Source organism: Otolemur garnettii, unplaced genomic scaffold (genome assembly GCF_000181295.1).
Source record: "Otolemur garnettii isolate 467f Iridium unplaced genomic scaffold, OtoGar3 scaffold00222, whole genome shotgun sequence".
In the NCBI taxonomy this organism is placed as follows: Eukaryota; Metazoa; Chordata; class Mammalia; order Primates; family Galagidae; genus Otolemur; species Otolemur garnettii.
Genome location: NW_003852617.1, coordinates 161758 through 176495, shown reverse-complemented (window position 1 = coordinate 176495; position 14738 = coordinate 161758). Strand labels below are relative to the sequence as shown.

The 14738-nt window shown below is 39.8% G+C and overlaps 1 protein-coding gene across 1 annotated transcript in view; it reads right to left on the bottom strand.

The window, feature by feature from the left end:
- The window catches only part of MFSD6 (major facilitator superfamily domain containing 6), a 48398-nt gene that overhangs the window by 11961 nt on the left and 21699 nt on the right, over positions 1-14738 (bottom strand). Inside the window, exon 2 of the mRNA XM_003801821.2 lies at positions 5495-5592. Coding sequence (XP_003801869.1) covers positions 5495-5592 — 98 coding nt within the window. The remainder of the gene's footprint in view (positions 1-5494; positions 5593-14738) is intronic.

The window sequence follows — 14738 nt, the reverse complement described above, 5'->3', positions numbered from 1 at the left end:
AAGAGTTATTAAAGTTTGGCTTTTAAATTTATTTTCAAATTCTCTTTATAAGTTTTTGAGACAGAACTACCCATATTATTTGAGTTTTGGTTTTTGTTCTGTTTTTGAGACAGAATCTTGATCTGTCACTCTGGGCTAGAGTGCAGTGGCATCATCATAGCTCACTGCAACCTCAAACTCCTGGGCTCAAATGAACCTCCTGCCTCAGCCTCCCCAATAAGCTAGGACTACAGACATGTAACACTGTACCCAGCTTTTTCCATTTTTAGCAGAGAGAGGGTCTCACTTTTGGTCAGGCTGGTCTTGAACTCCTGACCTCAAATTCTCCTTCCTTCACCACCCAACGTGCTAGGACTACCAGGCGGAAGCCACCCCACCTGACTTTATTCAAAAGTTTTAAAAATTAGAAAATACCGACTATCAGATATAACACACGGGAGGGTAAAATGAATAAAAAAATCAAGTACTTATAGCACATCTTCTGATACATATGTCTCTTTGGTGAATTCAAAAAGAATAAGGCATGGTCTTTACACTCAAAAGTTTAAACTAAATTAGTTAATAAAATTAGTATTTATAAAGTAATTAGGGAGCAATTAAGTACTAAACTATGTAACACAGTACATAAGCCTAAGAACAGTTCAGCAAAGGGAGAGTAATATGGAACGCAACTGCCAGAAATAGATTCTCAGATCAGAAGACATTTCAAATGAATTCTAAATGGACAAAATAATTTTAAAGAACATTTAGTAACTGTAAAACATAGGGTAGCAAAGAATAAAGTTGTTCTATTATATTTTATAAGACTTTTCTGACTGAAAATTAATTTTAACAGTAACACCAATGACTTTTATATGCCAATTTATCAAAAAATAAAGCATTTGCCTATTTTATGTATCCATGTGGCAAACCACTTGTGCTTTACAGGTTATGCCAGATAAAATTTTCAATAAGAATGATAACAGAGTGAAATCATGTATAGAAATTTCCACTCTCAGATAAAGGCTGCATGGTAATCCTCTTACAATTTTTCCATGCTCTTCTAGAACATAAGATGGAAGGAAAACATGGGTCTTACTCAACTGAAGAGACAGAGTACAGTTTTATATATGTCAGCTCCAGCTTTTCTAACTGGTAATATTAAAAAGCCATCTTTCATCAACATCTTCCAGCTCCCACTGTTAGAGCATCCTACAGAGAGGGAGCTGACCCAGACCACATTTTCACCCTTCAGTGCTGGAGCCATTCACTCGAGTAACACAAAAGGACCTCTTCAGTTAGAGCAGCCCCCAGGCAAGCTCTACTCTCCTCACATAGATTTTAATAGCAAGAATAATTGTGATCACATTCATCTCTTGAGTTTTGCAAGGATTCAAAACAAATACATAAGAAGGAGCACAAGGTCGGGTTTGCTTTTCATCAAATGTTTATATTCTTGATCACAAGCATGAATGCATAAATGTCTTTTGTAAAAAAAGGAGAAAATTCCTAAGAGTGTTTAAAATGAAATTTTGAGAAATAAAGAATCTAACCCCCACCACCAGCAGCAGCAGCACCAGCCAATAATGCTTTGAGACATTTAGACCCACTGTCTCTTTTCTAAATCAACTGCAGACTCCTTAAGGGAAGGAAGTACATGTTTGTGCTTCTTTACATGGTGCCGCCACCTGCCTACTGTGCAACAAGTTTGCTGCGTATGGTAGCTGAATTGCTACAAGGCTAAGGCTGCAAGAGAAAATTAGCTACTGAATGTGAGAAAGATCATGGGAAAGAAATGACCCAACAATTCCCAACAGAGGATATACAATGGTCTTACCTTGACCTCCAACTAAATGCCTGTACAGCCTCCTTCCTACAGGTCTAGGGAGGAGGAAATTTGCTTTTAACCCATCCGCTAATTGTTACCAGAGGAGACAGAATGCTGAGAGGATGATCAAGAAACTCCAAGGAATGAAGGATAACAAGGGATACTCTATCCTTAGTTACATGCAACTCAGAAGAAGGAGGAGATATGGAATAAAGTACCTCTTTTGTCCCTTCCCCTTCAGCTGCCCATGAGATGTACTAATTCTGCTGGTGTTATGGGGATCAGCAAGGCCCTCTTGTGTGACACTGGTTGGAAACCAAAGAACGGAAGCACTGGTCTTTCGGTGTCATGATCATCTATGATGAGAGACAATATCCCGCCCCTCAATCTTTTCTAAGACCAGGTCTTTGAGAATCACTGGGCAGCATTTCCAGTCAAGGAATTAAGGGGTCTATATCATGACAGTGTGCTTATCTTATAATTAAATCATTCAGTGTGGTTTTTTGAAATAATCCTTTCCTGCCTTCCTCAATCCCAAAGACAGTCTCCTTTGAGCACAGGGCCTTTAAAGTCTTTTGGATAAGGCTTGTAAAGGCAGAAGAATCCAGACTAGCAAAACAAACTTTTTCAGTCAGAAGTATATTCCCGTGACACAAGATTTATTCCACATGGATGATCTGCTATTTTTTGTGGTTCTAACAAAGGCAGAGGATTATGTTTTTGTTGTACAGTCAAAATACTCAGCATTCACTTCTGCCAGGGAATGAAACCATCTCCTCCAGCTTTAGAAACAAAGGAGGAGTTTGTGGAAACTGGTCTTAGAGGCCTCTACTGGACGAGGAGACTGTTTACAGATCCTTTTTTTTTTTTACTTCTTTCAGACCAGTAACTAGGTTTCTAATGGCCCACGGCAGAATCAAGTGAAACCCAGAAGTATAAATGGTAGCCTGCAATGGGAAGTTGAATTTGTTTAGAAAAATCCTGGGATAAACACCCTGAGGTGCATACAAGTTTTATATAAATATATCCGGGGTCAGCAGCCTGAGATGATAAATCATAAAGCCCTAGCCACAGCCCACGTGATGTTCCGTGAAGGTGCCATTCTGCTTTCCACTCTGTGCTTTAGCACATGACTCTGCACGGCTGTTCTCTTTAAGCCACATGGCGGATTCCTATTTGCCTTTCGAAACCCAGCTCATGTGATTTCCTTTGGGAATTTTTCAATAAAATCTTTGTCCTCCCACTCCTTGCTTCACAAAGTTAATTATTTTCTCCACTGAGCTCTTTGTGTGTTACCTAGCACGTCTTCCTATGATTCCACCTAATACACTGTGCAGTACTGAATGTGCTTTCCACATCTCTCTTCCAGAACAGATGGTGAGACGCTGGGCCGTGAATTAATATATATACAGGGTGTCCACAAAGTTCGTGTGCAATTTAAAATAGCTGTGCCCAAACTTTGTGGACACCCTGCCTATTTTTATTACATTCCCTGAACTCAACATACTGGCTCTTAATTACCATTTTATACCTCTTTGATAAATTAACAAGCAGAAAGAGTTTTTAAGTTCCCAGCAGCATTTGTTTTCTTCTTTTATAAAATTCTTCTGTTATTCCTCTATATCATGGATGCTCTCTGTTCCCGAAGTACTTATGCAAACTGTCCTTTCCCACCTAATTCATATTAAATTAAAAGGAGAAAAAAGGTATATTTACATATTATTACAATATATGGCACTTTCTTTTCTGTAAGTTTACAGATCTCCATTTATAGAGTCAGCATACTGTGGCAAGCCAATAAATAAAGCAATCAAACTAGGCAAGGATAGAACAGAAACAGAGGCTGGGCAATGGTAAAAGTGTTTTGCATACACCTTGTTACTGCATGATTCTTTCCTGCAGTTCATGTTTACTGTTTTGTTATTCTTAACTGACACAGCACTGAGATGTGTGCCTCCTCGAAAGACCTTTCAAGGACTCCCCTTAGGATTCAGGAAGGCAGGAAAGGATTGTTAAAAAAAAGTAACTCCTATTATAAGACCATATTTCCATTATACATATTTGTAAACAAAATCCCCTTTTATGTACCATTGCATCAGGCCTGAGAAAAGCCCCTTTAAGGTGTATATATTTGAATCTAATAATTATAATGTGAATATAATTTTTATATATATATGTATTTTTTTTTGAGACAGAGTCTCACTATGTCGCCCTCAGTAGAGTGCCACAGCTCACAGCAACCTCAAACTCTTGAGCTTAAGCGATGCTCTTGCCTCAGCCTCCCTAGGAGCTGGGACTACAGGCACCCGCCACAAGGCCCAGCTATTTTTTGTTGCAGTTGTCATAGTTGTCTAGCTGGCCCGGGCCAGGTTTGAACCTGTCAGCCTCAGTGTATGTGGCTGGTACCATAACCACTGTGCTACGGGCACCAAGCCTATATCTCCTTTCAATTAGGGTAAGTTATTTTTTTTCATTGCCACAATGGAATTTGATGAATACATGTGCATTTTGTACATTCTGTTTAGATATAAAATTGTGAATCTTTCAATTGAAAAGAAAAAAATTAATTACGTTGATGGCACTGTATCAGCATCCTTAGGGTAAGGGAAAATGATAATGGCAATATAAAAACCTACTGAAGGCTCGGCGCCTGTGGCTCAAGTGGCTAAGGCGCCAGCCACATACACCTAAGGTGGTGGGTTCGACTCCAGCCTGACCCACCAAACAACAATGGTGGCTGCAACCAAAAAATAGCCAGGCATTGTGCCAGGAGCCTGTGGTCCCAGTTACTTGGGAGGAGGAAGCAGGAGACTCGCTTGAGCCCAGGAGTTGGAGGTTGCTGTGAGCTGTGATGCCACGGCACTCTACCCAGGGTGACAGCTTGAGGCTCTGTCTAAAAAAAATAAATAAATAAAAAGCTATTGAAATTGTATATAATCACAGACTATTTAGTATAATTAATTATTAGTAGCCTAAGCTGTCACTAAATACCTCAATTCCAGTGATCTTGTCCTAATCCTTTACTTTAATCATAATGCCAATTACTAAATGGTTTAGCTAAGCTGCTAACAGGCAGCTCTTCAGGATACAGTCAGGGTTATTTGTGCGCATATGGCAATAAGCTTTTTCTTTTTTTTGAAAGAAATTCATGTTTTCAGTGTTCTTGAGCCACATGGCAAGAGCCTCCTTGAAAGTTTTCCAGAGTTGTATTTTGATGGGAAACAGTACACTGAAGAAAAGAGAAGAAGTCATATCAAGATACTTGAGCAAAGATTTAAAAAGTTTCTAAGAAAACAGTGTGACTATAAAACTTTAGTTATGAATCACCAGATGTTATAAAAATGACAACAGTCTTTTTTCAATAGGTGAAGTAAACTTACCAAAAAACCACCTTTAGATATCTAACAATAGTATTTAGGAATTTATCCTAGAGTTCCTCTTCCTTTGTTTAATCACAGGGGTGTGGATCAAATCCAGCTTTGTTCGCCTCAACCCAGAACAGCACTGAGGGTAACTGAGGACCCAGCTCCCCTGATGTCATCTCTTCCTTAACAACCATCTCAAAATTATATACAACAGTAGGTCCACCCTTCCTTTATAGAATCAGATGCTAAAAGCCACTGGACTTTTACATTGTCATCACGTAGGTGAGTGGAAAAATAATTTTAATTCCAGCTATTGACTTACCTTGAAGAACTTCCATGGGGAGAACAGTCCAGGCATTTTCCAGGTAAGAAATATAAATGTAGCGAGCTGTATTGCAGGCCAGGCCAATGTACAGAACCCTTAAAAAGAAAAAAAAGGAAAATAAATTGAGGTCCTGATATGAAAAGCATAACATGCAAGTATTACCTACTTTTGTTCCTCCCAAACCATTTATCATCCAGCAGACAGTGTGCCAAACTTACGAGCAGGAAAGCTGAAGGACAATTAAGTTTAGGCATGAATTAGGAATAAGAGGATCACTTCTAACATACCTGCCCTCAGCCTTTCAAAATGCTTGTTAATATAAAAGCAAATATCACCCTTCCTGAAACTTAATTAGTAGCAGAGATGATGCTTTTTTAAGATAGTCTGGGCGCACTGCCATCTGTAATGACATTGCTGGCTTCCTTCCAGGTGGCTGTAGGGGAAATATGCCTGGGATTGTAGCCACTTCGCTAGGATGGAGGAAGGACAGGATAAAAATGAGAACATGTAAACATGAAGGCAGCCTTGCAATACCCAAGACACCAAGCAGTTTCATTAGGAGATTCTCAAGGTCGTAGAAAACTATCATCCAGTGACTACCAGAAACTATTTAGAAATCAAATACGTTTTTTATCAGTTCAATGATACAGGTTCATCATTATTTTTTTTTAAATCCATGCTATCATATGCTTACAAACTGATACATATCAACCTCTTACTTCCTGTCACCCCCAACCATTAGCACCACCAAAAATATAGGTAAAAACAAAATAAACAAAAGCCTGAAGCACTGCACCCAAGCCTAAGGTTATGATCTCTCATACCGAACTGGATGGGCTGGTTTGGAAGCAAATAGTGCCTACATCTCTGCACAAAACACAACCTAATGGTAGAGATTGATCTTCCTCAGTTTTTTCCATTTACTGTGAATTTTACTACCCTCAATACTTTTCTTGTTTTCTGGATCCAAGTGGATGAAAAGTAGAAGGTAGAAATAAACCATCATGACCGTCAGTGGTATTTTCCTAATCTTGCTCAACTAAATTTTTATATTGGAATCATTCCTATAAACACTGCTCCCTTTTTTCCAACATTGAATCAGGGAAAGTAAATGTTCTCAAGCACCTAACTGCCATTAATCTCAAAACATGGAACAGAAGGTTGGGGAAAGACAAAATTAAAAAAAAAAAAAGAAGAAGAAAGAAAAGAGAAAAAGGAAGGGTTTGCGGGTGGGAATGAAATAGAAAACGGATATTGGAAGGGAAATCTAGTTAAAAAGATCTGGATCATTTTGTTTCATGGACTCTATGTTCTTTGTACTTGTGTGTTTTGAAGAAAAAAGTATGTGTTCAATCATCTTTGTTACAGATTCATCAATTTCCCACTGCTAGGGGGAAAAAAACACAGGAAAACAAAATGCAAAATATACTACACACACAAGTTACACAAATCTATGCCTCCTTTTTTTTTTTTTTTTTGAGACAGAATCTCACTATGTCGCTCCAGCACATAGCAACAGCAACCTCAAACTCTTGGGCTTAAGCAATTCTCTTGCCTCAGACTCCCAAGTAGCTGGGACTACAGGTGCCTACCACAATGCTCAGCTATTTTTTGTTGTAGTTGTCATTGTTATTTAGCAGGCCCGGGCCGGGTGTGAACCCACCAGCCCCGGTGTATATGGCTGGCGCCTTAACTACTAAGCTACGGGCACTGAGCCTATGCCTCCTTTTAAAATTCTAAACCAGCTCTGTGATGACCGCTACTTAACCTAAGTTGGGGGTCAAGAAATATTTTCTATAAAAGGCCATACAGTTCACACTATATCGGCACCATGCTCATTATTACAACTACTCAACTCTGTTGCTGTAGCAGGAAAGTAGCCATAGAGAATATGTAAGTGAGCAAGTCTGTGGGCCAATAAAATTTGAATTATGAAAACTGGAATTCACATTTCATATAATTTTCATGTGTTACAAAATGTTATTCTTATAACTTTTTAAAACTATTTAAAAATTAAAAACTATTCTTAGTTTATGTGTCACATGAAAAAAGGCAGCAGGCCAGATTTGGTCCATTGGCCATAGCTTGCCATCCCTGGCCATGCTCATTAATTCCTAACTTTGGCTGTGGATCAGATTGACTCTGGCAACTGTTTAAAACTACAGATGTTAAGGCCCATACCCATCTCAATAAAGATCTCTATGGTTGAAACCCAGGCATTCTGAAAGCTCTTCACGTTGTTCCAACACTGACTTAGGGTACAAAACCACTGATCTACAGCTCATTTCAAGGCTGTCCCCTGTAATGATGTCCTACAATCCCATAATAAAACACATTTAGTAATCTACCTTCCTAGAGTTCATATTACCTGTTCTAAAGTTTTGAGTCCACCTCTGAATCAAAGTTGCCAAGACAACCGTAATTCAATCTAGGCCATAGTCCAAAGCTGCTGGCCTAAAGTAACCCAGAGTCAATCGACCCAGTTTAAGTGGTAGATTGTGCGACAGCTTCTGCCCTCTCTGAGGATCCCTAAATCTCAGGTTGCCACCAAGTAGCTGAGTGGCTGTGAATCTGATATATCCTTCACTTCTTTCCCACATTTCTAATCTCACAACCAACAGGTGTCCTAAGAAAGAAAAAGCAAAATAAGTAGTATTCAGGGCAAGGTTACTCATCTCCCTGAGCCTCAGTTTCTTCATCTATCAAGCGGGGATAATGACATCTATGCTGCAGATTTGCTGTGATAATTACATCAAATGACTTACCCAAAATAAACATTCAGTAAATGGTAAATAATGGTTTATTATTATCTTAAAGAAAAGTATCCAAGTACTCTTTTGTTTTCTGATAAAACTTTTACCCCAGAATTCCTGAAGAGAGAGGAACACTAGTATTCTCTCTGCACTGACCATTTGGGGCAGACGGTTACTTCTAGGAATCAGCAAGGGTAAAATTATGAACAGAAAGGAAGGCAGCACTCAGATCTATGAAAAGGCAAAGAAGCAGACATATTTATTAAGTAGTCACTGAAAAGTATTTCAGCAACCTGAGAATCTCTTCAGTATCTGAATGGGATTTTAAATTATTGCATTATTCATTGTTATGGGCTGACTTGTGTGTCCTTTCCAACCCTCCCAATTTCATATGTTGGAGTCCTAAGTCCTAACTCCTAGTATCTCAGAATATTACTATATTTGGAAATAGGGCTTTAGAAGAGATGATTAAGGTAAAATGAAATCACATGGGTAGGTCCTAATCCACTATGACTAGTGTCTGTGTAAGAAGAGATCAGGACACAGGCACAGGGAAAGATCTGGTGAAAACACTGGAAGAAGATCTAAGCCAAAGAGAGACGCCCTCAGAAGAATACGGCCCTGCTGATATCTTGGTCTTGGACTTTTAGCCTCCAAAACAATGAAGAAATTAATCTGTGTTTTTTTTAAGTCACCCTGTCTGTGACATTTTGTTATGGTGGCCTTAGCAAACTAATACATTCACTCTCATGAAATTAAGGATTTTCTGATGAAAAGGAATTTATAATGTTTTCCTATATGATCTTCTATATCAGAGGTCCTCAAACTTTTTAAACAGGGGCCAGTTCACTGTCCCTCAGACTGTTGGAGGGCCGGACTGCGGGCCCCGGGATAGGTTGGCTGCTAAGCAGGACAGGCAGCCGTGGCAAAAACACCCGGCGGGCTGGATAAATGTCCTAGGTGGGCCGCATGTGGCCTGCAGGCCATACTTTGAGGACGCCTGTTCTATATAATCAAATTCTTCTCTATGCTGAATCTATATCCTGGGCACTGAGGTCTGAAAATTCAGAAGAACAGAATGAAAAATGCCTCTCAGCGACACAGAGATGCCTATTGAACACTGGTAATGACAAAGCTCAGAAACAACACTGCTTTTCTATTTCATAACAGAAAGTCAATAAGTAATAAATGGAGAAAAGAAACGAAGGCAATTTTAGAACAGGTGGCTGATACAAGTGAAGTTATCTATACAGAGGAACACAATTGACAAGGAACAAATGATTCAGCAGAAAATACGATGCTGTGGGAAGCCCAAGTATTTGGCAAATGTCTTCACTCTATTTATTTATTTATTTATTTATTTCACTGAGGCATCTTATTTTTCAGCATGGATTACATCCCTAGAAAAAGAATCCCAGGATTTTCCCTCCTGTGTGTTTTCTTCTTGCTTCTTCGTGGTCCATGATGCCAGATGAAGTTGTCAGTATAATGAAACCAAACTGGCGGGATGGAAGCACATTATTCTGCCATTTTTCTAAATCTCTGAGTTGCACATCAAACCTTGGGCTGATCACTCTGCACTTGTTTAACCTGCCTGTGAGATTCAAAATAATTTTCCCAGCTCTGTAATTGTCGACGATTTCAAATTCGCCAATGTAACCATGCTTCATCATAACAGTTAGAAACTGGACAATGACTTTGGAGCAAGGCCTTATAAGAACCTGGCGTTTGCCTCTCTTTTTGGCATTGTTGATGCTCTTAAGAGCATCAGCCAGGACATTCATGTTCACTATTATGGTGGCACGGAAATACGGCGGAAAAAGCTCTTCACTCTATTTAAGCTAACTACAAGAATAAGAGAAAAAATGCTTATGGGATTTTAGTTTCTTATATAATGACCATTCACAACTCAACTTAAGTTGATTAGTGCTTCTCTTATAACAAAACTGGTATTTTTCCCCAAGAGTGTTCAAGACAAAGATACACTTATGAGTCATTTTGCAATTCTTAATTTTTCTAAACTTAGCCAACTATAATATTGCTGAATGCCTCCTGAGAGCTACAGAAAACCCCAATGAACATGAATTTGGCTCAGTAAACATTTATTGAGATACCACTATGTATCATTCACTACGTTGCACTTGAGGGAAGTAGAAATAAAGAGGAAATCCTACTGGCCTTCAAGGGACTCAGTCTGATGAGGGAGACAAACACATTTTAAATGAGTTAAATATAACACATATTCACAAAGTGTTATGGGACCACAAAGGAAAGACCCTTAGCTAGCTCTAGGATTTAGGAACACCTGGGTTAGACGTAGTTGGACAATGGAGGGAGAAAGAGCATCATAGGAAGAGAGGGGTCAACCACAGAATCTTAAGCATCTGTGGCCAGAGAGGGTGACTGAAAAAATACGAGGGTCATAGTGTAAGAATTTTTGAAGGGACAGTGAACTTTTCCAGTCCAACTGAATCTGGAAATTATTCCAGAGACAACAGAGAGTGTGAGCAGCAAAGATCTCAGCAGAATTATCCTAGATTGCTCCGCGCTGAGTGACGAAAGAGCAGCACTGCTGGAGAACTAGTACTCAGCCTAACAAGTAACTGGAAGCAAGCATTTTGCAAAACCTCTAATAGAGAAACAAATGTTCTCAAAAAAAAAAATACCCTCGATAAAGATTGTTTTTAATCAATCAGAAGTGAGGTGCTTTCTGACTGACTAAACTATCAGCAAGTTGTGGTACAAGCCCTTACGTAAACATGCCCCCATTCCAACGCATACAAGAGTGTTCACGGACAGGGTGGGAGATGAAGTTAACAACAAACCAGGATTCAGAAAGCAATATTTCAAACAAGTTACAGACCACTTGGACAATTTCCCCCACTATACCTAGCTAGAGTTTTCACCAGTTCCTAATGAGAAAAAATTGGTTGTTAATGCCACATATTTGGAGACTGTAGCCTGCCTCGTACAGGAATCAGCTCAGGTTTTCTGATAAACAGTATATGGTCCACTTAGGCTGGGTTAAGTCAGTACCAGATCACCCTTTTATGGTCTATATAAATTTATAAGAAAACTCCGTCGACATTGTTACAGATGTCTTTCCAGAGCAAATAGATATTAGGCTGCTGACCAGAGTCAAAATGATGGTGCTCAGTGCATACACTAAATGTAAGCAGTGCTCTCCTCCCCGTGAATGAAGCTTATTTCCAGGATAACCACTGATCTGTACTGATGACCTCAGTAAGATGATGTTCTAGTCATTTTAAGAAGATAGGAAAATACAATATATATCCCAACTCTCTATAGTTTGACCTTGAAGGAATTCAGTTTCAGTCTAGAAAATACCTGATTTCTCATAACTGTCCCCCTCCTCCTAGCCATCTTCCAAGGTGTAATGTGGATGTCCTGGCAGGATTCCTCTGCCCCTGTCTAGCAGAATATGGTTTTACTGTAACCTCACAGAGACGGACTAAGGTACCATCATGGTACACTCCTAGTGCTGTGATGGCAGCAAAAGTAGCCAGCTGGAGGGGAGGAGCAATGCCTACTGAAGTGACACGAACATGTCATACATGTCTGATCTACGAAAACCAGGTCAACTTGAGGTGGTCAACTATGGAGGTTCTACTGTATATGTCACATAGGGGGAGCATCTGACTCAAAACTGCTGACAGAAACAAGATTCTAGGGTAAAACATCTTTCCTTGTAGCATATCTGGCACAACACCCTGTCTTGCTCTCTCTCCTCAACTTACATGAATTCTAAATGGACCTATCAGGCCATCATCCCCACCTATCTACTGTCCCCACTCATCCCAACTGTGTCCTGATTTCCTGTTCTTCTTTCCGATCTTACTCAGCTCCATCTTATGTTAGACCCATTCTTTTTAATACATGATCACTGCATTATATGCCTCTCCTAACATGTATTTCAGCTGGAATTTCTCCATGGAGGGTGAGGACTTTCATATTATGTTGCCACAGTTTTATTTCCAGTGGCCGATACATAACAGGGACTAAATAAATATTGGCTATCTAGAGGGAAAATATAAATTAAATATAATACCAATTAACAAATACTTACTGAGCATACTCTATGCTAGGTGCTAGGGATATACTGATGAGCAAGATATAAATAAACATACTATGCACATATTACAGTTTTATGTATGTGTATATACATATATGTGTGTTTGTTTAAGATATCTGGTTATGGTATAGGAATAAGTGATGAGCATATGAAAGAATGAATTGACTTATAGAAGAAGCCTAGAAATAGGAAGATTAAAAAAATGCATGTCCAGGGTGGTGCCTGTGGCTCAAGGAGTAGGGTGCCGGCCCCTACCAGGAGTGGCAGGTTCAAGCCTGGCCCCAGCCAAAGCTGCAAAAAACAAACAAAAATAGGTGTCCATATGTGGCAACATTTTTGACTAATGTTAATCAACTATGGTTGAAGAGAAATATTGTTATTTGTGTGGACGAGCAATCACACAATGAATAGCTGACTGTAGTTTGTTCATTTGGGACATCCTGAAGCACATGTGTTGGAAACTCAACACACGTGCATAAGCAGATAACAGGGTTCTGCTCACCACAAGCCTCTCTCCCCAGAGGAGTAAGAGCTAGTATATACGCTACAGAGCTCAAAGAGCCAGTGGTATTCCCAGCGCACAGATGAGGGAGGCACTAACAGACCCTGGAACCCAACAATCAGGTACAGCTGGCATTGACACAGAACCACACTGTATGTCAGCAGAGTGAACGAGGGAGAAACAGTATTCATTTAGTTGTGTATGTGTGTTTCGTGCAGCTACCAGTACTTCTATTGTTTCACCTAGAAAAAGAAAAGGTAAAATGGAGTCTGAGCTTCCGCTGGTCTTAAATCATTTTTTTTTTTAAATCATTCCTTATTTTGTGACCTTCAGATAGTTCCTCTCTAATAACTGATAAACTAAGGTAAGAGGTCACTATGCTGGTTTTTTGCTGGGGTCCTGCCCCAGAGGCAGGGTCCTTAAAGATCTGTGGAACTTGTGGCTATCAACTGAAGAAAAATAAAGTTAAAAGTGGAAAGAGAGAAAGAGACAGGACACGCAGAGTAGTTTTTAAAGATGGGAACATGGGGGACCACCACTAGCTTATGGGGTTCCAGCGAAGGGCCCTGAGTGTTAGTTTCACTGAGCTTTCACTGATGGCTGTTTTCTCATTTAACCAAGAGGGTAAACTGAGGAAGGGAATAAAAACATCAGCAGTTTCTCTGAGTATGCAGGCTTAGTTCTTATTCTATCTACAATCATTAACTTTAAAGAGTCTGGGCAGGCTTGAGAAATCTGAAACCTGAGCCTTGTGCGGTAGCTGCTTCCTCTTTGTGGTCACGCACACAGATTCCTTAGGGGAAGTTAAACCCCTCTAGTTCTCTTTGGAGCAGACGAGTTGGTGTCAGGCTCCTCTGAAGAACTGGCAGAAGAACATTCTTCTGATCTCCACCTGAATGCATTCCCCTCCGTGATTAGGGTACAAGCCCTCCTGCCCATATCTCAGGGCTGGAGCTGCTCCCTTGATCTCTGCCCTGGCCATAATAAAAATCCCCACAAGGAGTACTTGCTTTGATTGCTGAGTGGGCAGAGGACGGCCTGGTTAATGTTCATTCCCAGGCCTTGCATGAAGCTTCCTCAATGGCCATTATTCTTCAGAGTGTTCACAGACCCAGCAAGGGTGTTAGCAAGCTGTATCCCTTACAGGCCAGGCTTCTAGTACAAGCATGAACTGCTCAGACAAGTAATTTAGCTGCTGGTTTAAAAGTAAGCTAGCTAACCTGTTTTTATTCTTTCTTACTCAGCTTATTTTTCTATTTTCCCCTTTTTCTGGAAGTGTTTTCCCTTGCCAAGAATGGGATCTTTGGTCCCCATTCTCCCTGCAGTTCCTGACCACTTTTCTACCTCTCTCTCTCTCTTTTTTTAAGTTTATCTGTCTACTTTTTCTTAGGTTGTGTCTATCTCTAAGTAGGGAATAAGCATGTTCAAAACAAACAGAACCCTGATTAATGGAAATCAATCACTTCCAAGACAGAATATGCAGTTTTATTCAGATGAAAGTAAAATGTGAACACACACACAGACACACACACACTACAATTTTGGTTAATTTTTTTCTAGGATATGGCCTGAGGTATACATACAGTACAAAACTCATAATTTCGATAGAAGAATCACTGACAGTTGGCATAGAAATTAATTTGAAAAAAGCCTCAAGATTTTTAGTTAGTCCTAAGCCAAATTTTAGGGAATTAAACAAGTTCATCAAAAGGCAAGCTAAAGGAATATTACCAAATGAAAAGGATAGTAATATTGCTGTTCTTAACTATGCCCAGACCACATGGGTACAATTAAGGGCACCACTTTTAAGAGATCACTGACAGGCTCAGTGCCCGTAACACAGTGGTTACACACACTGAGCCTCACAAACACTGAGGCTGGCGGGTTCAAACC